This window comes from Meleagris gallopavo, chromosome 23, assembly GCF_905368555.1.
Source record: "Meleagris gallopavo chromosome 23, MGAL_WU_HG_1.1, whole genome shotgun sequence".
Taxonomy (NCBI): domain Eukaryota; kingdom Metazoa; phylum Chordata; class Aves; order Galliformes; family Phasianidae; genus Meleagris; species Meleagris gallopavo.
In genome coordinates this window covers 6,149,323-6,176,418 of record NC_139426.1, presented here as the reverse complement: position 1 = coordinate 6,176,418, position 27,096 = coordinate 6,149,323, and the positions used below count along the sequence as shown (strand labels likewise).

The following is a 27,096-nucleotide window of genomic DNA, read 5'->3' as shown; positions in this document are numbered from 1 at the left end:
CTTTGTGGTCACCTCTTTCTGCACTCTTGATTAGAGGCATCCAGGACATAAGCCTCTAAGCCCAGAGTGCTCTAGGGTTGGAGTGCTCTGTGTTAGTGCAAGGCTGGCTTGCAGGAGGGCTCAAGGAAGATGCTGCAACACTTGCAGTCTGAGTGGGATAGGGCAAAGACCTCAACCCACCTGGATTCCCACCACCATCATTCATATTCCTTCCCCTCCATGCTTTCTTTCTTGCAGACTGCAACTCCCAGTGACAAATGTAATATTTCAGCCATCAGTGGAGATTAGCTCCTTGCATGAAGGAGCCCAGTATGTGGGATTCCCTGGGCTGCCATTCCTCTAGTGTGTAATCATAGTATCTTTATCGTCTATGACTGCTTATGGAGCTAAATTATAGCAATTTTATGGAGGTAAATATTTAAATGGTTCTTCCATTTTCTCTTTTGCATCACTGATATTTGGAGCTTTGGAGTTTACCATTAGCCTCAAGCCTATTGTAATTGCAGTGTGAAGCTGAATGTTACTACAGGAGCTGGGCTGGGAAAGATGTGCACAGCAAAGCGACCACAAGGAAAGCAGTGCATTGTCTGACTCAGTTCATCTTGCACACAGGTGATTCAGACGTCAGAGCAAGGAGCAGCAGAACACATCATCTCTTTTGATGAGGCCCAGCTCACTGGCTCCCAAGTCTTTGTGACGTTGCCTGAATCCCAAGCAAGCCAAGCTGGTTCGGAGCTGGTGACGGTGTCTATGGAGGATTTGTTTGATGACAAAGTCACTCTGATTTGTGAAGAAACCAAGTGATAATGAGCAGTGGGTGCTCATTTGTGGCACCTGGTGTGCACTGGACTGGTTCCGGAGCCATACCTAGGCATGCTGCTCTGACAAGGGAGGTTCAGGTTTGGGATGTTTATTTGTATTTTGGGGAAAGCAACCCAATATGTATTTGACCCTGACAAAAGAAATGATGTGCAGCAAAGACTGAATAGGTTTGTAGACATTCATAAGGCACTAACAAAGCTATTTGTGTCTCAGAGCAGCACATGGGATGTTGCTTTGCAGAATGCATTCATGTACCTGCTGTAAAGCTTCTTCGGTGCTGGGAGGATGCAACATTCATTGCAGCACACTGGCCCCTTTAAGACTAAAATTTCATCAAGTTTTTTTTTTTTTTTTAATCTGCAGTTTCCTAAAATATAATCTGATAATTAATGGTTTGCTGAATCCATTATGAAGTGCAATTAGATAGATGCAGAGTTCCTGCGGCTCGGAGGGGACCGGTAGCATTTATCTTCCTTTCCCTAATGCCAAAAGGTTGAACTCTGCCACTGCAATATTTACATACGGAGCGGTGATCCCTGCCACAGCCCTGCGGTGAGCAGCGCCTGCTTCATCACACAGCCCAGAGGATGAACAGATTGAAGTTTTCCAGGAGGTTTTTGTGACAGCGTGATAGTCGGTCATTCCCGTTCCAGCTCGAAGAGTGGAAGCAAACAGCAAGGAATGTGGTTTGTCCCCAGGGCTTTGCTGTGACGGCAGAAAGGAGGAAGTGTCACTCCCACTGAAATCAGGAATGACCAGGAGATGGTGCTCAAGGTCTTGAGTAGTGCCAGCGGACAGGTGTCTGCTCCGCCGAGAGCCAGCCCTGCTGCACTGTGCTCCATCAGCTCCTGCCAGGCTGAAGCTCAGCCCCAGGCCCTGCGAATCGCTGCATGAAGAAGAGCCTGGAGCTGGAGGGGCTAAAACACAGATGGGGTGAAGCAGTGAGGCTGGCACCCTGCACTCAGGTCAGGCTGGAGCGTGAGGTCACCCTGGAGAGCACCATCCAATGGTTCTTTAACCACACCAATTAACGAGGGAGGTGGGTTTGTTCGTCCTCGTGCGTTAATTGGTGGCACTTTGGGTTAACCTGCTTTCTGCACCACTGTCCCAACCCAATGCCCATCCCGAGCACTGCAGAGCACTGGGAAGCAGACGGGGTGCCGCAGTGTGGCACAGCCCCAGTGTCATCGCGTGCAAATCCTGTGTTCTGGGATTAGCTTCTTTATTTATTATTTTTAACACCCAGCCCATCTGTAACGTGGTACCACTGCCCTGCTCAGGAACAAGGGGTGGTGGTGGCAGGAGCACTGAATATCAGTTGCAGAGAGCAGAGTGAGTCCCTGGGAGATGGGCTCCGTAACCTTTTGTAATGAAGGGGTTGGCTGGCTAATGGAGAGGGCTCGGTCACCTCTCCAGCAGCACTTAATGCCTCTAATCCGCCTGCAGTCCGCTGCCTTGGTGCTGAGAGTCCCAGTGCTTCCTCATGCCCTGTGTTAAAGCAGTAATTGCTTCTCTTGCATCTCCAGCCAGGCTGTAGCACACGGCTTCCACTTTGCCTCCCCTGCTCCGTTTGTGATTCCTCCGAGCAGGAAATGCATCCTGCCTTCTAATCAGGCTTAGGCAAACCTGGTGAGCTGAGCTAGCACTTAGGAGGCGTGCAGGCATGGTGTACCACCATTGGATCGCTGTTTCGAAAGGGACAGGGCTGGAGAGCACCCATGGGTCACACATTTGTCATGAAGCCTGCTCTGGGGTTCTCTGTGCCTCTCAGAAGCTCTTGTAAACAAGGGGGGGGAGGGAGCAGGTGGGATGGCCTGGTGCGCATCCCCCTTGTGAGCATGAAATAGAAATAAATGTGTTATTTTTCTTATTTTTCAGGTAGATGGGAGCTTCACCCCTCAGCTTGTTGTGAGAGATGGAGGCGTCCTCCATGAGACGGAGCTTGCTCTCCTCCTGGCTTCAGTCAGGTGAGCAGAGCTGTGCCGTGGGATTCCAGCTGCCTGCAGAGATAATCCCTGCCCCTCTAGCAGTGCCCAACCTGCTGTCAGGCATGACCATGCCTCTCCCTGACATGCAAATCCGCCTATTTTTTTGCCCACAGAAGCCGTGGCCATATGCCACCACTCCACAGCATCCCTCTCCTTGGCACATTCACCCACTGCACATCGAACCCGACATCGCTTGCTCTCAGAGCATCCCCCGGCTGCTGTTATTTAGTCTGGTGACACGGGAGCTTTTTCCAGCCTGCTCACAGATCACAGTGGATTTGGCCATACACAGGAGTAGGTCGGGGGATCCCTGCGGCGCACGCGAGTTTCCATTTATCAACACGACGTTTCCCTTGCAGCAAGATGGGTTTCTGTTAGCAGTGAGATCCCTCTGCAGCCCCTCTCTCCCTGGCTAACCCAGATAATCCTCTGCTATCTGCCACATCTCTGTGGGTCTGTTAAACACACACAGTGGCTGCTGTCCTTGCACACAGCCGGGGTAAGTTGTGAGATTCTGCACTCCCCTAAGCGTGGGATGCTGTCAGGGTTTTATTGGAAGTCCAAACAAACAAATTTGGAAGGAACAATGCTTCTGGTGGGGCCTTGGGTGCAGGGTTGGGGCTTTGCGTGGTTGGCATGGCTTGTCTTCAGCTTTGGAGGAGAGGAAGAGTGTGTTACTATTGCTATATCCATTTGGGATCCTCATGTGGTCACCCAGGCTGGGGCATGTAGTGTAATGAGAGCCCAGCTGCATGCATCTGGCTTCTCCCTGAGCATCCTTCAGGAAAATCAAGGAGGAGTAGGATTAGCCATGCTGGTCCAGCGTGCTCGGGGTCTTTGTCCCATGCTCCAGAGGTGACCATCCTTTGCTTCCTACGCAAAAATTTCTTGCAACAGGCAGTCCCTGCTGGTGGCCCCCCAGCCGTAGGTCCTGTCCAGTCTCAAGCTTTCCTCTCCCACAGAAGGAGGCAGTTGAGATTTGTGAGCGTTAGCTTCATTATTCAGTAATTAAAACGTTCCGGCCTCGTCGCAACGCGGGAGTGCATTAATGATTTATAGCAGCATGCTTTGATTTGACTGCACAGGAGTGAACTTTGAGAGCGGTGAATTCTGTTGAAATCCCAAATGCAGATCCCAAAATATTGTCCCTTGTTGGTCTGAGCCCATCCCAACCCTCCTGTAGCCTTCATCATCCTGTGCTTCCATGGCATGGTCAGCCAACATGGTGGGATGGGTTGGGGTTGGAATGGGTGATCTCAAAGATCTGTTCCAAACTTAATGGTTCTATGGTTCCATGATGTGGGCAGTGGGCATGTTGGGATGGGTTGGCAATATCCCCATTCACCTTATTCTCCCAGTTTCCCTCATTTCCCCCCCCCCAAATTCCCAGTAACCCCAATCCCCGCCCCATTTTCTCTATTCCCTCCCCTTTCCCCTTTGCCAGAGCTGTGCCCAACGCATGTCTGGGTGGATTTGGATATCCCCAAGGAGGAGACCCCAAGGAGAAGAAGGTGGGAGATGTGGGGGTATGAGAACATGGGTGATTATGGGGGAATGTGGGAAGCAGTTTAGGGTAAAAAGTGGAGGATGTGAGGTGGTGTTGGAGTGTCTTTATTGATTTATTACTGAAAGGAGATTGGAGGTCCCTGTAGCCCAAAGGTGGGTGCTGATCCATAACCTCACATGACCCATAACCTGATATGACCCCATAACCCTGTACAACCCTGTGTGACCCATAACCCCACTGATGCCCTCTGAACACCATATGACCCCATAACTCTGTGATCTCTGATCCCATGTCATCTCTGGCCATGTCATATAACCCCATCATTCTGTATGACCCTATAACTGTGACCCATAAACCCATGTAACCCCATAACCCCAAGTAACCCCATAACTCTGTGACCCTGCATGACCCTCATGTGATCTATAACCCCATGTCTTGACCTCAGTGTGGCCATATAACCAGCTTTGTTTGGGGTAAAACTAATTCCTCCTAGGTATGGGTCTGTGGGGCAGCTATGGGGCAGGATGGTACCCAGCAAGGGCTATTTCTCCCCTGCATGCAGCTGGTGGTGGGACTGTACTGATTGTACCATAGCTCCCCCTGACCCCATAATGCCCCCTGATTCTGTACAACCACACCATGGTGCAACTGAGGATCTGTGCCTTCCAGCCCCCCTCCCCCCACACTGGGGCTGGGGGGATCTATGGGATCCTCCAGGTGTCCATAGAACTTCCTAGGACTCCCATAGCCACCTATAGTCTCATACTGCCATGTATTCTTCTCTCCTCTCCCCTTTCCTATAGACTTCCATAATGACTTCCATAATCCACACATAACTCCCCAGAGACCCCCCAGGACCCATGTAGCTGCCCCATACCTCCACAGTATTCACCCCCAAGACCCTGATAATCCCTCCCAGGACTCCTGTAGACCCCTGTACTTCCCTCCCCCCAGAGCCCCTTATCCCCCCATATCCTCCCTGACCTCCACGTTGCCTCCCAGATCCTGTACAACTGCACCATGGTGCAGCTGGGGATCTGCACCTTCCAATTCCACTATGGGGATTGGACCACATATCTCCCCATAGGATCCCCATATCCCCCCAGTACCCCATAGCCATTCTGCAGCTGTCCCACAGCCCTGCAGCAGACCACCTAGAACCCCCCCAGGTCCCTCATAGCCCCCATATTCCCCCCAAGGCCCCTGTGGCTGCCCTGTAGCCCCTCAAGGACCCCCTGGAGCCCAATAAACCTCCCCCATAGCCATCCTAGCACCTCACAGAGACCCACAGTCCCTGTAGGGCATCCAGCCCCCAGCAGGGGCTTGGAGCTGGATGATCTTTAAGGTCCCTTCCACCCCAAACACACAACCCCGACACAGCCCACAGCCCATCTGGTGGAAAGAACACAGCCACAGTGGGGAACGGGGAATTTCCCAGGGCTGGGGACAAAAGGGTGGATGAGGACTGCAGACACCCGCATTGTGAATAGGGCTGAGGCACCAGAGGAAAGTGTATCTTTAAAAAGCGGATTATCTGGTTAAACAGAGGGCAGGGGGCTGGGCCAGGAGATAATGGGGTGTCTGTGACAGCTTTATTAGGAAGTGCCTAACGTCGGAGCGATTTCATGGCGGGGCTCAGAGTGACGAGTGGCTCCGGGAGCGCTCCGGTGACGCTGTCAGATGGGCTTAGGGACAACCGGCCCCTCTCTTTGCTGCAAGAGACAAAGGGAACAGCAGGGACCCGCAGCCCGCCGCCTGCCTTGAGTCCCTGCAGAGGGTGGGATCTGCTCTCTTTGCCTTTTTTGCAGGTTTTCCTCACGCCATCCCTTGCGTTGCCATCTTCTTTGAGGATGTAATGTGCGCAGGGCATCTATGGGACCATAGATGTATGGGTTGGAGGGACCTCAAAGACCATGGAACCATGGGTGGTTGGGTTGGAAAGGACATCAGAGACCATCCCAGTCAGCTCTCGTGGGGCTTAGGGTGGGATTGACAGCCACTCCAGTGCCCCAAGCAGCTTCTGTCACCTGGGCTCCCTGCAAGAAGGGGACAAGCCCTTGGGCCGGTGAAGGTATCCCATCCTTGGCCCCACTGCTTGGCTTCCCCTGGTGCCCTGACCTCTGTCCTTCAGCAGCGCTGGCATTCAGATCTGTGACTGTGGGGTCTGAGGTGACGTGCTACCCCATTCCTGGCCACGACCCCAAGCTGACTGTGGCACTGATACTGCATTGCCTCTCCAGAATGCACTGAACCACCAAAAAGGGATCTGAAGCCACGTGTGTAGGCGTGCAGGGTCAGCACGGAGCTTCCCGTACACAGATTTTGATGCACGAGCCTCAAATTGGCCATTTTCCCCCAAACCTGCCGTTTCCTCCCACCCACCCCACAGCCCTTCCCTTCCTGCACCCAAATCCCACCGCCCTCAGTTTCAACTTTTCCCCTCTCTCCTTCCCCCCCTCTGTAACAAATCGCCGAAAAGAGGGACGAGAAGAGGCTCCAATGACAGATGGAGCTGCTGCTGTCATCTCTCTTAACTGTCACCGAGAAAATCACACGGCGGCCACTGAAATTCAAATTAGAGTTTCGCTGAAGCTGCTAAAACTCATCAAAAGATATCTTTGAAGTCCACTGGCAGGCCGGTCATTTCTTTTAAATTAGTCCCTGTTGAAAATGAAATTGCAGGGAGTTGGTGTATTAGCATACGGGAGTGCGAGAGACGGCACAATGCTGCCTTTCCGAGGAGCAGAGGCAGTTTGCTCCCGCACAAAGACCAAGCTCTGATTGCATTAGGATCAATGAAAGGGTCATTTCAAAGCTTCCCATTAACTGGGCTGGGCTGATGCTCAGGGGGAAGGCAGAGCTGTCCTCATGTCCCCGTGCCCTCCAAGCCAACCTCCTGGCTGCGCATTGTGAGCCCGTGTTAACGAGGAGCTGCCTCGTTAGTGGAACTAGTTTGATGATGATGAGGGAGGTCCGTCTTAGCTTGGCCAAGGAGCAGTGGCTGGCTGCAGTGGGGTGGTGGCCACAGGAAGGGTTGTGGCATAGAATCGTAGAAACATCGTTGAGTCATGGAATGGTTGGAGTTGGAAGGGACCCTAAAGGCCATCTGGTCTCCAACCCTCTGCAATAAGCAGGGACACCCTCAGCTCCAGCAGTGCTAAGCGCCCCTCCAGACTGACCTTGAGTGCCTGCAGGGATGGGGCACCAACCAATGGAGGTGAATGAGCATCTCCTATTAGCAAATATTTCCCAGCATGAACAAAACCGGGTTGATGTCCAGCTCCAGTTCAGCCCAACCCAGGTATCTGCCCAAGAATGTTGGCCCTGAGGATGAGTGCTGTCTTCTCTGTTACTCATCTCCGTTCTCCCTTCCCTTTTCCCTTTTCACTCCTCTCCCCTTCCCCATTGCATGACACCATTCTGCCCTCCCCAAGGAGCTGAGCACAGTGTTTTGCTTGCTATGGGCCCTCCCCCAACCCCACCACCCATCTCAGCACCCAGTTTCGCCTGCCTGCCCCAAAATCTCTGCACAGCAGTTTTTCCACGCCAGCTGCTAGTGGATTGAGCTATTCCAGTCATAACCGAGCTGATGAGGTGGGACTTTGAGTGGCATCATGTGCACTCCTGCATCGTCACGCATTGTGCCTTCAGGATCTCACACAGCTCCAAGAGAGGTTCAGGGTGGGTCAGCAGCAGAAGCATTTTCCTCAGGTCTTGCCTGGCTCCTGGTGATGGGCTGCATCTGCCAGCCTTGGTCCAACACCCGAGTTTTTGGATGGGGTGGGCACCCTGAAGCAGAACCTGAGCATTCCATCAGCAAGCAGAGAGGTTTGGGCATTGTGTCCCTGTGCATCACAGGGGGTTGTGATATGGAGTGGATGGAGGGAATGGGAATGTGTGCACCCTGCAGACACGTTGGCCAGTGGACAGCACACACTGGGAGGTGAGGCTGCTTGTTTAGACCTGTTTGCTTTTACTGAGACAAGATCTCACCAATGAGCTCAAAATGAAGGAAAGCCATTAAAGCCTCAATGGGAGACTGCATGGCGTGGGGGCGTTGATCAGTGGTCGTCTCCTCAAGTGGTGACAAAGAGACATTGGTGCCATTATGAGGTGATCTCTCGTGATCCTGCTTACTGAGATCATGGGCCATGCTGCTGCCCATTGGAATGTCTTTGTGTTGGATGTCCTCAGCTCCAGGCATCTTCTGGAGAGTTTCTCTTCAACCAGGGGTTTTATGCCCTTGAAATCCTCCTCCTCTGCCATGGGCTGTTGCTATCAGAGAGCAGAGAGGTTTTATTGGAGGGATAGGAAGGGAGGAAGAACATCTCTCCAACACCTTGCTCAAAAAAGGGTTTGTTGCAGCAGCCAACCAGTGTCTGTTTTCTTGGTGTTCATGGAAAGGTTTATCATCCATTAGGGTCTGGCACCAGCCTCGGTGTGGTAGTGATGAACCCATGCCCCACAGGGCAGAAATTGAATGACTGCACCATAAATGCTAATGCAGAACTAGAAAATGAAGGTCACTTTAATGGTACCAGGAAAGGAGCGGTACTCTCTTGGAGGATTAATGAGCAGCTCAGTCAGTGCTGGGCAGAGGGAGGCATGTGCTCACCTCTCCCTGACATGCTCTCTGCTGTGGGTCTGCTGTGAAGGATGGCTGTGCTCCTGGAGTGAAGTCTGGCAGCACTGCTGGGGTTTGCCCTCCTGCTCAGCATTGCATGAGTGAGGGGGCAGGTGAAAAAGTGCGTAGGTCTTATTTTCCCATTGCAGAGATAAATATATTGCCCATTGACAGGAGAAAGCAGGCTGTTGCAGAGCTTGATGTTGAAGGTAAAGGCGAATCATAGGATCGTAGAGTCATTGAGGTTGGAAAAGATCACTAGGATAAGTCCTACCATCAACCCATCATCCATGGCCACTGCACATACTGGGTCACTGCTTTCCTTCCAGAAGCAGCTATATCCATCCACATAGCAGAAATAGCACCCAAATACTTCCACCAGTGGTTGGAGGATCTCCCTCCCCACAGTTGGTTCCACACTGGCCAAATCTACAATGCTCAGATGAGCCCTTTTCCATTGCACTGACAGAATGAAACCATGGCTTCCACTCTTGACATCTCCAGGACTACCCTTCCCCGGATGGGCCACCAGTGCGCCTTGTCTCAATTCTATTGCTGGTGGGCCCCAAACTAAAGGCCAGGTCCTACAGTGCCCTACAAAAAGAGCTGACTCCACTGTAGAGATGCAGCCATCCAGAGGGCAGGTGAGTGGAAAAGCTGTAACGTGAAGAACTGTGAGGGAGTTTTCCATCTCAGAGTACTGGGAAATGTACCAGAAGTGGAACCAATGCTTATCTGTCAGTCATACAATCAGACTTTAAATCTCCTGTCCTTTAGCTTAAAACCATTTCTGTCAAAGCAGAGCCCAGCTCTAAAGGAAGAGATCCTGAACTTTTGCTTTCTGACAACATCCAGAGTGGTCACTTTCAAAATGTGGAGAGTTATGAATCCGTATTTGTTTTTCAAAGAGGTATGTTTGTCCAAGCCAGCCATTTCATACTGACAGCTTTGAGATCAGCAAATCAGTGTTTCCTATGAAAAAATTCAGTGCGGCCTCAGCCATCCTCCTCCGCCATCCACCCATCCACCCACCCACCCACCCACCCACTCACCCATCCACCCATCCATCCATCCACCCACCCACCCATCCACCCACCCATCCACCCACCCATCCATCCACCCATCCACCCACCCATCCACCCACCCATCCATCCATCCATCCATCCATCCATCCATCCACCCATCCATCCACCCACCCATCCATCCACCCACCCATCCATCCATCCATCCATCCACCCATCCATCCACCCACCCATCCACCCACCCATCCATCCACCCATCCACCCACCCATCCACCCACCCATCCATCCATCCATCCATCCATCCATCCATCCATCCATCCACCCATCCATCCACCTACCCATCCACCCACCCACCCATCCACCCATCCACCCACCCACCCATCCATCCATCCATCCATCCATCCACCCACCCACCCATCCACCCATCCACCCATCCATCCATCCATCCATCCACCCATCCACCCATCCATCCACCCACCCATCCATCCATCCATCCATCCATCCATCCATCCATCCATCCATCCACCCATTCATCCATCCATCCATCCACCCATCCATCCATCCATCCATCCATCCATCCATCCATCCATCCATCCATCCACCCATTCATCCATCCATCCATCCACCCATCCATCCATCCATCCATCCATCCATCCATCCATCCACCCATCCACTCATCCTCCAATAGCCTTCATGCCATGGAATACCTCAAAGCTCACCCAGATCTCGTTATGCAGTCATCATCTTCTTCTCCCACCTTCTCAACCATCCTTCTGTTCTGCTATAGTACAGCAGGCATTGCTGAGTGCAACCCCAACCCCAAACCCTGCTGTCCTTGCTAGGGATGGAGGCCTTGGTGCCCTTTGGTATGGCCAACACGTGCACAGACTGCTAATGCCGGAATCCCTTCCCATGCATCCATCCCTCAAGCAGTGACGGGGCCAATCGATATGGGAGCTGCTCTTTAGCAGTCCCTGGCAGGGAGCAGCAGCCCTCCCGGTGCTATCTGCCAGGCAGGCAGCTACTTGTCTGCAGGATGGATGAGGGGACAGATTGACGACGGGTGGCTCTTCCACCTACACATACAGACTGCTGCCATGGCCACGGCAGGGCAGGCTGCAAATGGATGGGGACAAGGAGCAGAGAATGGCTTGCACACGGTGAGTGTGCAGGTTTGTACTCATGTCTGTGCAACCTGGGGGTGGGCTGGAGGGCAGCATGGCCCCCGTATGGCTCTCCGACCCTGAGACCCCCCCTCAGGGCAGAGTGGGACAAGGCAAGGAGCAGCACAATGCCACCAGCATCCATGCGGTTGTGTGCAGCACCACCATCAGCAGCAGATGGGAAGCAGGGTGTAGGCAGCACTGTGGGGCTGGAAGCAGGGAAGGGTTTAATTCAGCATCCTGGGTTTAAATTGGCTTAGTCTGGCTTGTTGCAGAACCCAAACCAACAAATGCCTTACGATAAACCAAAGCCACAGCCACCACAGCTACCAACCAGGCTTTGCTCCCAGGAACACCATGTCTGCCCCAACTCAATGCTTCTGGATATCTGCATCAGCCCAGCTGAACTCTGCATCCCCACGAAAAGCCCTCTGGGGAGGTGCAACTTCTCCAAAGCATTTGTTCTTTGCATACACGGACCATTTAGATGGGATATAAAGATGTATTTTTTTATAATGAGTGGTGAGGCACTGGCACAGGTTGACCAGATCAGTGGTGGATCCCCATCCCTGCAGGCACCCAAGGTCAGGCTGGAGGGGCTCTGAGCACTGATTAATTATTCACTGTTCATTGCAAGGGGCGTTGGACCTGATGGCCTTTAGGGTCCCTTCCAACTCAAACCATTCAATGACTGATTCTCTGCACGGTACCCTTGGTGCACCTGAACCGGTCTCCCATCAGCAGCTCTGTGCTGGCAGCAGCTCCTCCACAGGGCCCGTCACTGTCAGCAGACAACAAAGAGGCTCCGACGTGCTGCTGCTCCTGAGCAGGGATGGGCTCTCCCGGGACTGCCTTGGCTGCCTTCCCCAGCTTGTTTGGGCTTTGAGAGCAGTTCTATGAGAATGCTGCCAGCCCAGGAACCCTTGGTGCTTTGCTCCAGTGGGACCTCAATTCCCAGCAGAACACCGGGACCCTGCTCCTGGCCCCATGCTATAGACCCAGGCATGAGCACGGGGCAGCATGGCTCACGGACATGCAGAGGTTTGGGCTGGGGAAGAAGAGACACAATCATGGAGTCATAGAATGGTTTGAGTTGGGAGGACTCTAAAGGCCATCTGGTCCGACCTCCCTGCAGTGAACAGGGACACCCACAGCCCCATCAGTGCTCAGAGCCCCGTCCAGCCTGACCTCGGTTGTCTGCAGGGATGAGGATTCACCACTGCTCCAGGCAACCTGTGCCAGTAGCTCACCACCCTTATTGCACAAAACTTCTTCCTTACGTCCTATCTAAACCTCCCCTCCGTTAGTTGGAAACCATTTCCCCTTGTCCCATCACAACAGGCCCCACTAAGGAGTCTGTCCCTGTCATTTTGCTGACATCTGCAGCAGCAAATCCTCTCCCTTAGCTCCTAAATGCTCACCTGGATCCCTCACCAGGCTGGGCCCTGGCCATCGCGCTTCAGGGACAACTCTCAGGCCTTCGTGGCCTTCCAACCAGGAGCACCACCACGTCCGGACACTGACGGGGTAATTGCAATATTGTCATGACATGAAGGAGATCAAAGGCTGAGTGCAGGGGAGGTGGCAGCGGTGGTAAGAATGACATGCAGTTTGCATTTAGAAAACACTTAAGAAGCAATTATCCAGTGCTGGGAGCCCTGGCCAGAGAGTGTGGCTCATGTATTTTAATGCCTATTTCAAAGAGATGAAGATTGGTGCCCAGCGGGAGGGCCGGCAGTCGCAGCAGCTGCGTGCAGTTTGCTCAGGGCCAGGCTGCATTGCAGCGGCCTCACGCAACGCTACGGGCTCACAGTGCCACGTCCCCCATCCCCGCATCCCCTGCCCCACTGCAGCACGCCGCGCCCTGCATCTCCTGCCTCGTAGGCACTATTGGTGGTCAGCAGACTGGATGATCTTCCAGGTCTTTTCCAACCTGGCTCCAAATCCTACCGCAGATCCCTCTGCAGCTTGGTTCAGTGCTTGGCATGCACCTGTGCACTGTGCAGCAGCCTGTGGATTCCTCCTCTCCTGCGATGCACCAGACCTCAGTGCATCAGCGCTGCATTGCTGGGCTGCAGAAGGCTGCGTGCTCTGCCCATGGAACAACCAAGAGTGGGGGTTCCTCCCTGCCCAACTCATCCGTGCTCCCATCAGAGCAGGGAACTGCCTTCGAGGCAAGGTCGTCGGATTTAGGCTAAAGTGGAACAGGCTGCGATGACTGAAGATAATCCTGGAACCGCAGGGATATTCATACTGATCCCAAATCACAGCTCTGATTTCAGTCTAAGCTGTTTGTTTTCTCTTGCTGTCCCCACGCACAGCAGCACCCACTGCAGCGCTTTCATGCTGAGCTGAAATCAGCTCTGCTGGAGCTTTAGGGCTTTAGGACATCTGTCACCCCTGGATGTGGGCTGTCCTCAGCTCCTCTCTTCTGCTACACATAAAGTAGTTGCGAAGTCTTTGAGAAAAGTATTTTTTGACCACACATGGACAGGGGAAAGGCATTACTTTCTTCAGGACGTGGAAGAGCCTGAGAAATGGTGGCCTGGCCAGGACATGCACTTGCCTTGCTTCCTTAAGGGAAGGCAGGGCTGGTGTAAACATGCAAATAAAGGAGAGAAGAGGACCCAGCTCTCCCATCCAGTGTGCCAAAGCTGTCCTCTACTCCGCTCTGTTTCCTCATTTCTGGTGCACTCAGACCTTCAGCCACTTCATTTAACAGTCTCCGGAGCAGCTGCATTTTGTTATGAGCAAAGGAAAAAAACGGTCTGGAATTCCCCAGGCTCAGACGTGTCACAGGCATCTCTGCTGCTAAAGACAGCACTGCAAGTGGGCAGGGAGACATAATTTCTACTTCTCTGGTCAGAGCCTTTCACCTCCCCTCTGAGCACCTCGCCACGTCAGTGCACAGCCTCAGCAGCACCTTGGCACCAACGCCAGCCTGCAGCCCACCTTCCCTGTTCAAGGTATTGGATACACTGCCGAGATGAAACAGAGCTTGGGGAAAGCTGGGGGGCAACAACCTCCACTCTCTCTATGGATGGGGTGCAAATCTCAGGTGTGATCACCGCTACTGAGCCATCCTCTGAGCTCCTTCCCTTTGGAATCAGAATATCCCAGATTGGAAGGGACACATAAGGATCACTGAGTCTTACTTCCCTACAGTGGACAGAGATGCCTGCAGCTTGATTGGGTGAGCAACAGGTTGCAGTGCAAGGGAGGGTGCTAAGGCAGCACTCTTATTTTTGGCACTGGCTGGTTCTGAAGCTTTGATTTCTCTGGTAGCTTTCAGTTGACTCACAGGACAAAAATCCAACGCACATTGGGATGCTGGGGAAAAAAATGGAACATATGAAAGACAGAGTTTTAATCTGGGAGCACTAAAGGGAAGAGGAATCTCAGAAGAGCTCATGACTGATCTGAGACTGGAGAGAGAGATGGAGGCAGGGAGGGCTGGTTGCAGAGCTAACTCCAAGCAGAGCGATTAGAATTTGCAAGGCAGCAGAAGTCACCCTGTCCAGAATGACAACTTTGAAGGGTGAGTAGCAACGCCGCTTTCATGGACACGGTTGAAAACACTTGACACCACCTGAGTGACCCGTGGCAGAGATGAGAGCAGATCTGAAAGTAGGAATGAAGCCAACGCAGCGCCTGGAAGCTGCATGCACTGTGATAAGCAGTGGGATCAGCGCCCTGCGTACTGGAGGAAAGCAGAAATGCAGGAGCACACAAGCACCAGCAGATGCGCAGGGTGGATAACGGAGAAGGTGATCATGTTATTAGCTCAGGTGGTTTCTTCAAAGGAGTGCAGGATAGTGCTGCTGTAGAAGGCAAGTGCTTAAATCTGAAGGCCAAGGTAACTTGCTTTGCTTTAAAGGTGTATATTTCAAAGCAAGCCAGAAATTATCTCATCAACAGGCACTTCTTTGGACAATGGTGGGGATCAGGGAGGGGGCTGGCTTCTTCTCCAGGTAGCAGCGGTTGGATGAGAGGGAATGGCCTCAGGTTGTATCAGGGGAGGTTCAGGTTGGTTGTGAAGAACAATTTCTTCTCCCAAAAACTGGTGATGCACTGGCACAAACTGCCCAGGGGGGTGATGGGGTCAACATCCTGGAGGTGTGCAAGGAGCATGGAGATGTGACGCTGAGGGATGTGGTCAGTGAGCATGGTGGGGGTGGGTTGAGGTTGGACTGGATGGTCCAACTTTTCCAACCTTAATGATTATTGATTATATGAGGATGTGACCCAAGTGTGCCACTGACTGGAGAAGATCCTGTTTCTGCTGGCAGCATCACCCATATCCCAAGACACAAATGCTGTAACCAGGGGACCAAAGGAACAAAAGATATTAGGGAATGTCCTCCTGGATGGGCAGATGATGGGGACCATGGGCACGGAGTCTGGGATGAGAAATCCTCAGTATCAAATTCAATGCCTTAAATCCTCTCCTAGGGCACGTTGAGACCTGGGTCACCCTGTTACAAAGATGGATGAGCAGATTGATCTTAAGGATGGCTGGGAAGACAAGAGGTCCAAGGGCTGGTACCTAGGCAGGTTGAGATGCCCATTCAGGAGACAATGTCTGTCCTCCCTTGGAGGCAGAGCAGGGCTTGGCTGGCCTCTGGCTCTTGATGCCACATGTGAAGTTGGTCAGCACAGCTAAGCTCAGGAGCTTAGCTGTCATAGAGCTCATAGAGGTCATAGAGCTGCCCAGTAATGCTGTAAGGTCCAACCTTGGCTTTGCCAAAGGACAAGGACCATGCTGAGGTCACACCTTGTCCTTTCTAGAATGCTGCCCCATTTCAGGGGTGAAGGCTGGGTTTTATCTACACCAAATTGCTGGCTTTGAGCCCTTCTCTCCGTGTGAAATATAGAGCATGTTCTCCCTGACCCTTTGCCACCTAGCCTTGGAACATAGATTATTTTCCTGACGATTTCCTAGTGAATCTGTTAATTAGTTCCTGAGACAGTATTAATTAAATATGAGCTTTTTACACAATTTCAATTTGTTTGTTCATCTTCTGTTGACCCTTGAACTAACAAAGGTCTTTTCACTGACCCCTCACATCCCACAGGGAGTTAAATCTCAGTGAAATAAGGTGGAGAGGTGCATGTCTGAAGAAATTAGGCTGCAGTTCTACAAGGTTACCCGAGGTAAGCAGGTTATTTATGACTTTGTATTATAGCCAGAGCAGAGATAGTTCTTCCTAAATAGTCTTGCATCCAACATCCCACGCAAAGGAACACAACTCCTGGGCAGGAGACAGGCTCCAAACTGTGTGCTGGCTGGAGAAGAAGATCATAGAACCACGGAATCATGAAATAATTAAGGTTGGAAAAGACCTCTGTGATCATCCCATCCAACCATCCACCTGCTGCCAATACTGCCCACGAAACCACGTCCCTAATCACCAAGACCTTGGCTTGGTGCCATCCTTCACCATTGCCAGCCCCACTTTTGCACGTTGGTGGCCTGATCCCAAATTTCTGAAGGCAGTGAAATAACGAAGACAGAGGTCCCCTCCCTGAAATCACACCCCCAGCATTCCAAACAGTGTGTGAGCCAAACAGGGTGCCTGGAGCAGTGGGCAGTTGTACTGTCAGCTCATCCCTGCCCAGTGCCCCCTCCTTGCAGAGGGGCAGCCCCGGCTGAGCTCTGAAGTGGCTGTGGGTGTTCCCATGTTTCTCCCTATTGTTCCACCCATCACTCACCCTGTTTCAAATGGAGCTTTGTTTGGTTATTTTGCAGTTTCAAAATTAATTTTGGAGAGCGTCTCATTGTAGGCTTTCAAAAGGATTACGCCCGCGTCTGCCCGGCTCTATAATTAAGTCTCTTTGAGATTTCCACTTCCAGCAGAAACAAAGTGCCTGTAATACAGCTGGCAGTTTCGGCAGCTCTCAGTGAGCTCTGTCTGCAGTGCACACCATGCACGCCGGACAGAGGGGTGAGACTTCAGCCTCTGGTCCCATCTCGGCCTGTCCTTCCTCTGTGGCTGCTGACTCTCAGTGCCACGGGCAGCGTTAGGATATTTTTGGCTGCTTTCAAGCCCCAGCTCCTGGAGGCATACGATTATAACAGCACAGCCTTTGACCTCGGTGGCCGTGCAGAATGGAGCCACAGGCTAGAAACTGCAAAGCAAAGGAGAGGTAACAAGAGCAACGAGGTGTACTTGTGCCTCTCCTGCCATTTTAGCGCCTGCTTAATGGGCTTTGTTTCCTGGCGTGCCTTTGAAGCGCTGGGGCTTAACTATTAGTGCATCTCTGCTTTTTCAAACAGCAAAGCTGAAGTTTGAATTGTTTGGGTTGTCTGCAGAGAAATCCAGAGCGGGCTGCCCTACACCTCCTCCGGCTGTCCGTGAGCTCCATCGAGGCACGAGGAGCTGCAGCCAGGTGGGCAGCACCGACGAGGCAGGGCTTGGAGATGCTTCACCACAAAGGTGCCCAAGAGGACGTTGCTTTGCAGCTATATAATATACATACAGCCCCTGTCCCTACCAGCTCTGCAGCAACTGTGCACCCACCTTAGGGAGCCGGGACTTCGTTCCACTTCAGCAAGATGGAAAATAGGCAAGAAGGCAAGCTCAACCCCGGCGCTCCTGGATAAAAGAACAGTAATGCCATTAATATCCAGCAATCAGAATTTCTTAGAGAGAGAAGAGTGCTGCATCCCCTTCCCTCCTGCTCATCCCTTGCTTGTTTAATGAAAATCAGAGACAGCCATTAAAGAGCTGCTTAGCATTTCAATACGTTTAATATCCTCGCTGATAAGGGAACGATGGGTATTACCGAAAGGCCTTTCTTAAACTCTCCCCTTCTGCAGCCGGTGCTTCTGGCTTGTGTTTGTCTCAATTCCAATTCCAAGCCATCTCCTTCAATGAGGAAAAATTATGATAAGATTATTATTATTATTTTTAATTTAAAGGATATTAATACGCAGCATGGCAAGGAAGAAAGGCATACCAGGCCTGCACAGACCTGACCTTAATTAATTGGGGGCTGATTGCTCAGCTGGTCAAGGGCCTCCCACAGTCATGCTGCGTCACTGCTGATGCTGAGGGCTGGCCCTCACCAGTGGCATCAGAAGACATCAAGGGAAAGGCTGCCATGAGGGAACTGTAGGGCCACGAGGAGCTGTGGGGTCATGAGGAGATGTTGGCCATGAAGAGTTGTGGGCCATGAAGAGCTATGGGGTCATGAGGAGACATGGGGTCATGAGGAGACATGGGGTTATGAGGAGACATGGGGCCATGAAAAGCTGTAGGACCATGAGGAATTGTAGAGTTATGAAGGAGATGCAGGACCATGAGAAGCTGTAAGCAGTGAGGAATTGTAGGGCCACAAGGAGCTGTTGGTCCATGAGGAGCTGTGGGGCCATGAGGAGCTGTAGGAAGGCAAAGCCAAGGGTCAGATTAAATTTGGACCTCCTCCATGCCCCTTCAGGCTCCCATGCAATGCAGGCTCCAGCATGCAAATGCTCCCACTCTCACAACACGTGTGCTGCTGTACTCAGGACACTCTGAGCACAGTATGGTCCTCTGCTGGGACTCAGCACCCCACTGCACCCAGCGCTGCACACATACACACCTCCTCAGTTCTAGTGATGCTTTGGAGGGGTTTCCCAATCCCCAGTTCTGGGCTTGTGGCATGCTGGCTCCTGCAAAGCTCCTTTATGCTCTGTAATGGGGCCCAGCCATGGCAGTTTGCATCACAGCGAGGCCACGGGGACCCACATTGCTGAGACATCTGGGGCTGGGGAGGCACTGGGGGACAGGAGAGCTCATGTCCTGAGCTGCTCAGCGATCCCACCCTGTGATACCACTGATGACAGGACCTCTCCAGTGCTGTCTGCGGGTGGATGGCTTTCCCAGGCTGCCAGAGGGGAAAATGAGCCGGAGGGACCCGATGAGCCAGGTCGTTCCCAGGTCCTGGTGATGAGTGCTGCGGATGTGTCCCTGCAGGCACGATCCTCAGCTGCTGTGAATGGGGAATTGTTGGCACTGGGCTGTGAGATGAGCTGGGAGCCCCTCAGGCTGCAGTGGTAGGGGGCTGCTGGCAGTGCCATGGGGGGCTCCTGGTAGGATGAGTTTGGCCAGAGCTACGATCACAGATTGTCTTGCCCAGCCATGAACGAGTGGATAAGGACACCTCTGGTGGCACAGGTGGGAGCCAACACTGCAGTGATTATAGCTGGGTATCAGTGACTGCTCAGCAGTCGGATGGAGAAGCAGTGGTGGCAGCTGGAGTGGAGCTGGTAGATGCTGAGTGTTGAATGCTGAGCAAGGCGCTCACCTGGCTCAGCAATGCCAGCAGCTCCAAGCAGGAGGGGTGCCCTGCAGGCAGCAGGGAGATGCTTCATGCCCAGGCAGCCCTGACCTCATGCAGGGCCCCTTTGCCCACCTGGGTGGGAGATCTGCTGGGGGTCTGAGTCCTCCCAGGCTCTGTTCTGATGTGGCACAGAGGCAGGGGCTTGGCCGTCCCCCCGGGCCCTGGATGTGCGAGGGGAACACATGCAATGGGTTCTCATCCTCCTGGTGCACCAGAACTGAAGAGCAATCCCACCTCCCCTTGTGCCTGATCCTGACCAAGCTTGTGCCCCCTGTTTTGCCAGCCGGAGGGGAAACCTCTGAGCAACTCCGTCCCCTCTGACAGCTCCTCCATCCCACGGGCCGGGCTGGGACAGGCAGCACGGCCACAGCACCGGGCTGGAGGTTCGGCTTTCACAGCAGCCGGACGAGAGCCGCAAAAGGGGGGATGACAGGGAGAGCAGCATCGAGAGACGGGGGGGATGGCCGGGGGGGAGCGGGAGCCCGTGGTCGGGATGCTCCGGCTGGGTCCAGCGTGTGCGTGCGGAGCGGGAAGGGGGGCTCGCTGCAGAGCCCACCCACCCCATTGGCTTGCGAGCGGTGACAGGCAGGCTGCGCCCTCCCCGCCGAGCCGCTCGCCTGTGTGGATGCGAGCAATGTGCGCAAAGTGCCTTTGCATGAGCCGGCGTGTGCCGTAGCTCCGGGCGCTCGATCGCAAAGGTGCCGAGACCACCGCGGCGGCCCCATCCCGCAGCTGGCGGCCCCGCCGGACCATGGCATGGGCACAGGGGGACCTGACGTCCTCGCTCTCCATCGTCATCGCTTTGGCTGCCTGCCTGTCCGCCACCACCAGTGAAGGTAGGACGTGGGGTGGCCCTGGTGCCGTGGGGCAGCGTCTGGGGGGATGCGTGGCCGTGGGTTTGGATGCGTGAGCGGGGTCTGTGGTCAGGAGAATCTCACTCTGCTGGTCTTAGCCTCTCCCTGCTCTCAGGGGAGCAGAGCTGGGCTCCTGCCTGTCTGAGTTTGCTGCTCCTGGATCTTCTGCACTGTGGCTAAACTTCGGAGCTGGGTAGGACTCGATCTCTGCAGCAACACCTGGGAGCTCTGCCCGGCCTTCCCCCGCGAGGGCTCTGCCGCAGCACGCAGGGGTGGCTGCGCTGGGAGCCGGGACCGTGCAGACCAGCTGAGCTGTGGCTGTCGTGTCAGCTCAAGGTGTGCTGGCGGGGCAGAGGGGCCGCGGGGTGGGCGAGGGAGGGCTGTGCAGGGGGTGCGTGTGGGAGCGGGCGGTGGGAGCTGCAAGGGCTCAGGTGGGAAACTTGCGGCGAGGGAAAGGGCTGCGAACTTCTGAAGTGGGAAGCAGGGATTGGGGCAGGGACCCTCTGCCAGGATCTCGGTGTCGGTGCTGACAGGCCTGCACCTGGCTCCCGGCTGGGCTCAGCCCCAGCCCACGCTGGCCTTGCAACCACCGGCTCAGGCCCCCTCGGTACGGCAGCGCTGCTCCCGCCGCCTGTCATCCGCTCGCTCGTCTCCTTCCGTGCTGGCAGTGGTGTGACTGCTTCCCAGGGCTGCTGATCTTCATCACCCGGAGATCTGCCGTTCCCACTCCCAAGCGTGTCCTTGGCACTGGCAGCAGCATCCTTCCTTCCTTCTGCTACGCCCGACAGCCGCAGCGAGCCCGGTGCCGGTGTCCCTGCCGTGATGGTGGTGGCATCCCTCCCTTCTCCTCGCTGCAGCTCTGATGTCCTCCTGCCACACTGAGGCCCACGGGCTGCCTCATGCCCTTTGCAGCGCCCCGCAGGGCTGGCTTCCTGCTGCCATCTTCCAACACGCAGCCCTACCTCCCCTCCCAGCCGTCATCTCTTCCTTACCTGTATTACCCATTTTTAGCTCTCTGTTACTCCTACCCCTGCATCCCGGCACTTCTGCTCATTTCCCACTGGCTTTCCTTCCTGCCCTTGCCTCAGGCTCTCGCTGCTGGAGATGGGGTTTATGAGATGAGGAGTGGACCCCAGCCCCCCGAGCTCCTGCTCCATGCTGCTGCCCCATGTTCAGGGTCCTGTGCTCCCCCAGGCTCCCAGCGTTGGCACAGGGAGCTCCGAGCAGAGCAGCCAGCCTGACCTCGTCTCACCCTGGCCATGGGTGGGGAGCTAGACACTGACCTTCGGCTGCCCCTACTCTTACTGCTGTCCTTGCTCCTGCCCCAAAGCAAAGGCAAAATGCAGATGTGCAAAGTGCGGGTCCTGGCTGTGCTGTGAGCGGGGTCAAGGCCTCCTGTAATGATGTCTGTGCTGGGGTGGGTTTCATTGGGTCTGCTGGGATAACTGGGTATGCACCCAGGTGGGAAAGATTGGGGTTTTCCTCAGGATATTTGGAAAGGAAAGCTAACGTGTGGGGTGAGGGATATGCAGGGCTCTGGGGGGGATGCGGCAGATGGGGGCTGGGTTGGGGGGGCCGGGCAAGATATCTTCATTTCCGTGACCCCGAGCACGGCTCCATGGCGGTACAGAAAGATTCTGTGTCAGCTGGGCCCAACCAAAGGGGCAGAGAAGCATTCACAGTGCTGGCTGTGTGGCACACAGCAGTGCAGGGCACTGGGTCAGAAGGACAACAGTGTCTGTACTGGGGCTGCTGTGGGGCTGCAGGTTGAGGCCAGCACTGCGCTGGCATAGGGCTGATATGGCCTTGCAGCCTCCTGCTTGTGCTGGGCTTCAAAGAATTGTAGAATCGCAATTTGGAAGGGATCCATAAGGATCACAGAGTCAACTCCTGGCTCCACACAAAACCACCTAAAAATCAGAACATAAAGAAACAGAACCATACAGCACATGCCCGCAGCCAGGGCAACCAGGGTGCTTGCCATGGCCATGATCACACATGGTTACTCAATCCTAACTCCAGCCCTGACCCCAAACCTAACCCTCACTCTAACCCCAACCCTAACCCGAACCCTAGACCTAACCTTGAATCTGTAACATAACTTTAACCTAACCCCAACCCCATCATTATCCCTAACCAGAACCCGAACCACAACCATAACCCGAACCACAACCATAACCATAACTTCAACTCCATGAGCTCACAAAGCCTTTCTCTTCCCTGCAAAGCTTTTTTTTTTTAATTTTTTTTTTTAATTGCATTTACTCATATATTTTTTTTTTGCAGTCAGTACCATGGGAAAGGGAGCAGGCAGTAAGGGGGGATCGCAGGTCTATGGGAAATTCCCATAGCTCGGTGTGCTGGTCATTGCAAAATAGATTGAAAGACAAAACTCAGGTATTTTGTGGGGAAGAGAAAATCTGAAGGGTACTGAATGGACTCAGTGGGAAACATCTGGAAAAACTCAAAAAAAAATTTGATTTGAAATTGTTATATTGCTTTGCATCTAAAAAAAGTTATAATAATGCATATAATAATGCGGAAATAGTGCAGTAGAGTGAGATATTGAGAGTATATACCCTGAGTTGCAGAGGCGAAAACATTCATGTGATATTTTACATGACATCACGTATCAAAGTTAAGTAATAGAAAACAAAATATCTTCGCTGTGTTGAAACAGAATGGGAAGAGCAGAAATTGCCACAATTTCGAGCTTGGTGCGCGCGTGACAGAATTGTGTTTTCTGCTGGAAAATGGCACTTCACATCCCGCTGTGGGGCTGGGTCTGATCCCGCTCACTGTGGGGCTGACATGAGTGGGGGACCACGGGGTTTTAGGGCATGTAGGGAGTGTGGGGAATGGTGGGAGGTAGAGGATGGAGCAGCATCACCTCCGAAATGGCTGAACGTGCGGGAGGAGGGAAAACGTGTGGCAGGGGAGAGAAAAAAAAGGAAGAATTGGAAAAGAAAAATAATAAATAAGATGGGGTTTGGGATTTGTGCAAACAGAGGGGAGAGGGAGTGTGGCCACGGGTGGTGGAGATCCTCGCTGGTGGTGATGGAGGAGGAGGATGGGAAAACCCAACGTTTCCCTTCACCGCCGCAACCGGGGCCGCCGCGCGGCGCCGAGGAGGGTTTGTGCCAATCTCCTCTGCTAATCTCCCGATTGTAATCTCATTAATTGCCCCTCTGCTCAAACAGAAAAAAAAAAAAAAAAAAAAAAAAAAAAAGGTAAAACTCATCCGTGCCTTTATTCAGTGCTAACCCTAATGCGGCAACGCCGAAGTCGGGGCTGCGGGCAAGCAGAGCGCTGAAAGGCAGAGGAAATCCTTTTGCAGTTGTGAAAAGACTTTGAGGACGCTCTGTTCCTTAGTGGGAATGAGAGGAAATGAGAGGGTTTTGGTATACGCCGACTTGGGGCGGTGGTGGTGGGCTTGGAGGGGCGTCGCTGCGAGGTGGGGAGAGGATTCTGGTTGTGTTTAAAAAATCGAAATAAATCAGGTTTTTCAAGGCGTAATTTTTTTGTTGTTTGCACGCAGAATGCTGCTAGAAAGCAAATACTGTGATTGTGATGTGATTGTCAGAGAGCTCAGGGGGTGCTTCAACCCCGCCTTTATTTCCTGTATTCGTAGTTTACCAAACTTCTGGAAAAATCAAACACCAAAATTTGCAGGAACATTTGTGGTGCATAAAATGCACTTCCTTTCCATGTGTTTTTTTTTTTTTTTTTTTGTGTGGTATTTCTATTTAAAAATTTTTTTTTTTTAACCCACGTCCTCAAATCTTTATTTCCTGAGGTCCTGAAGGGCTTTATGTACAGTGAAAACAAATGGGAGCCCATTTTGGCGAGGGCAGAAATGGATCTGATGAATCCAAATCAAAGTATGGCAGAAAACGCGATCCATCCCTGTAGGAAGGAAACAGGGAAGGAAATCCCTTTTTTTTTTTTTTTTTTTTTTTTTTTTTGATTGATGAAAAATTACTGGGAAGAGAGGGAAAAAAAAATTCCCTAAAAAGAAACGAAACGAAACGAAACGAAACGAACGCCTGTAGCTGCTCAGGCAGGAGGGGAGACCCGGCGTGCGGGATTTGTGCTGTGATCCCAATACCTCTGCTCTTTGTTTCGGTCGGGTCCTGTGCCTCGCCGCAGCCCTCGGTGCTCCTTTATCTCCCAGTGACTCCATTCATATGATAACTCTATCCTTGCCCTGACTGGTTTTGATAGTTGGTTCTCCTAACCGAGGCTGGTAGCATGACCAACACTCAAAATTGCTCTCCTGGCCCAGAGAAGCAATTAACCCATTCGGCCCTGGGAGTGAGCAACGGGATCGTGCAGGTGTATTTCCTGCAAAAAAAAAAACAGACCAAAATTCCATAAATAATCACCTACAGGACATCGTCCTTTCCAGATCCGGTCTGTCCCCGCCGATAAACCCTAATAGATTGTGTTTGCCCAGGAAAGGACGCGACATTTATCTGAGGTCAGAAAGCAGAACCATCATTTCCTTTAATAATTCGTTCCAATGGCTCCGCTGTGAAAATAATTGGACCTTTTGTGTTCGTTTTTTTTTTTTTTTTTCCCTGATACAAATTTGTCTGGTTTCACCTTCCGGCCATTGGTTCCTTTGCTCGCGCGATCCAAAAGCAACCCATGGCCGCGGTGCCTCGCAACCCTTACAGCCAGCCCAGGAGCTCCATAAATCCCTCTCTCGAAGGCTTTTCCTCCAGACTCTTACGCCTGCACCTTCTGCTCCATCTCCACTTTTCCACGTTGAGAATATCAGGTGTCTTAACGGCGCGCACAAAGCACGAACAGCTCGTTGGGATGAGCGCTGGGGCAGCGAGCGCTGAATGTAGGCAACCACCAGCTTCAAGGTTGGTGATTAATTCACCCAGATGATGAAGTCTGATGAGGAGGAGAAGCCTTACAAGTCTTACAAGGAGGAAATTCTGTTAGGAAATTCCGCTGTAAGATTTTCAGCCTTTTAAAATCTTTCCTCACGGGAAGAGGGATTCCGCCCCGTCCTCTCAAATGGTTTCAGGATTTGTGTTTTTGTCCGTGAAAATGTTCAGTTTTAGAAAGCGGTTTTTAAGTAAGCGAAGTAATTGTCATTAAAGGAATTAGCTTTTTTAAATTAAGTCACTGATTAACAAAGAGCTAAACGTGATTTAGACAGCGGGTATGAAACTGAGAGGTATCCTCAGAGAAATTAGGAAAAGCATCTGACAACCTCAACTGCTCTCATCCAAACCTGTCCAAGTGATGAAGGTAACAAAGTACATGAGCAAAAATAACACATTTTCTTAATGAATATTCTAGGGATAAACCTCCAATCTTTGCCAGGGCGTAGGAGGCAGTAGGATGAGTGGGGTGCCTGTTGCAGTAGGGTTTGTTTTGCTGTTGGGCTGAGCGCATGGGGCCGTGTCTGCTGAGTGAATACATTCCCGTTTACTTCTTATTTTATTTTATTTTATTTTATTTTATTTTATTTTATTTTATTTTATTTTATTTTATTTTATAATTCCTAGAGTGATGTCCTGGAGGGGTTATGGCCAAAATCCTCCATCCCGGAGACTTTCAGTGGTTGAATTGACAAGACCCTGAATTCCAAGTCAGCTCTGTCTGCTGCAAGGGGAACAACACAGACCTCTGCCAAGGCTAAAAACCCAAAGCCTTTCCCATATTCTGAGACTTCATTTTTAGTTTGTCTGGGCTTTGGAAGCCCAGATTTCATGGGGAGCTGGTCACAGCACTGAAAGAAGTGAGCAGGCTGTATGGGGGCTTGGTCACTGCGAGCGGCGTGGGATGCTCAAAAGGACCCTGTTTGGGGCAGGAGATGTGGGCAATGCAAAATCCCAAACAAACAGCAGATAGGTGGACAGGAACGTGGTGTGCAGACACAGAGTGGAAGTGCTGAGTAAATTGGGGCTTGCTTGGTACGAGCTCATCCCCCCAGAATAGGTGAAAGTGTGAATTCACTTACACGCAATATATGTGAGAGAAGGGCGAGTCAGGGCTGATGTAGGCACCACCCCAAAGGATGAAGGGTGCGAATGTCTCCCCCAGGACTGGACACAAGGGCTTGCAGAGCCCTTCCTGATGCCGCGGGGACCCAAGAGCTGCCCTTTCCCCATCCTTGCCGCACTCACACTCCTTCCCTTCACACACATCGGATGTTTCCATGGAGTTCCTCGCCTCCCTGACCTTTCTCACCCCCCTTCCCCAGAGTCTTCCCACCTCCTCCTCGCTCTTCTGCCCTGAATTACAACGAGCCCATCCGCCCCATAGCCCTGCAGTAGCTCCGTCCCCTCCGGCCGTGGGCACAAGGCTCGTATTCCAACATTTCCTGTGGGTTCTTTCCATTCAGAGCTGACTGTGTGCACCATACACCGGGACGCGCACCACTGCCCTGGCTTTAATTTGTGTTGCCTAAGCCAGCACGCCCAATTAGCCCCGCTGTCCCACTGCACGCGAGCATCAGCAGCGAGAAACACCAACATTTCATGTCTATATTTTCTCACCTCTATTTTCAAGCAAGAAGGCTGTTTGGCTTTTGATGCTTTTCGTGTTGATCTCTTTTTTTTTTCCCCTGTCCTTGAATGTCAAGATTTTTAGCCTCGGAAATGCTTTATTCAGAGTGTTTTGTTTTGTTTCTTTTTTTTTTTTTTATTTCACATTATCTCACGACATCTCAGTACTACCACAGGTTATGCTCTCGCACTGCATATTATCCTGCTCGATACCATGCAGGGTCTGGAAGGATCAGGTTGATTATTTTATTTTTAAAACCT

The 27,096-nt window shown here is 52.4% G+C and overlaps 1 protein-coding gene across 9 annotated transcripts in view; it reads left to right on the top strand.

The window, feature by feature from the left end:
- Positions 1–16,125, top strand: part of ZBTB40 (zinc finger and BTB domain containing 40) — a 48,335-nt gene extending 32,210 nt beyond the window's left edge. For 6 of the 9 annotated variants that reach the window (XM_085242115.1, XM_085242116.1, XM_085242117.1 and 3 more), the window contains 3 exons: positions 613–1,861; positions 2,701–2,789; positions 2,924–4,089. In XM_085242115.1, the coding sequence (XP_085098241.1) occupies positions 613–804 (192 nt within the window). In that variant the 3' untranslated portion in view covers positions 805–1,861; positions 2,701–2,789; positions 2,924–4,089. Of the gene's footprint in view, positions 1–612; positions 1,862–2,700; positions 2,790–2,923; positions 4,090–4,254 lie in introns of those variants that run through there. The other 3 variants (XM_085242112.1, XM_085242113.1, XM_085242114.1) reach the window with 3 other exon arrangements.
- Positions 16,126–27,096: the final 10,971 nt, after the last annotated feature.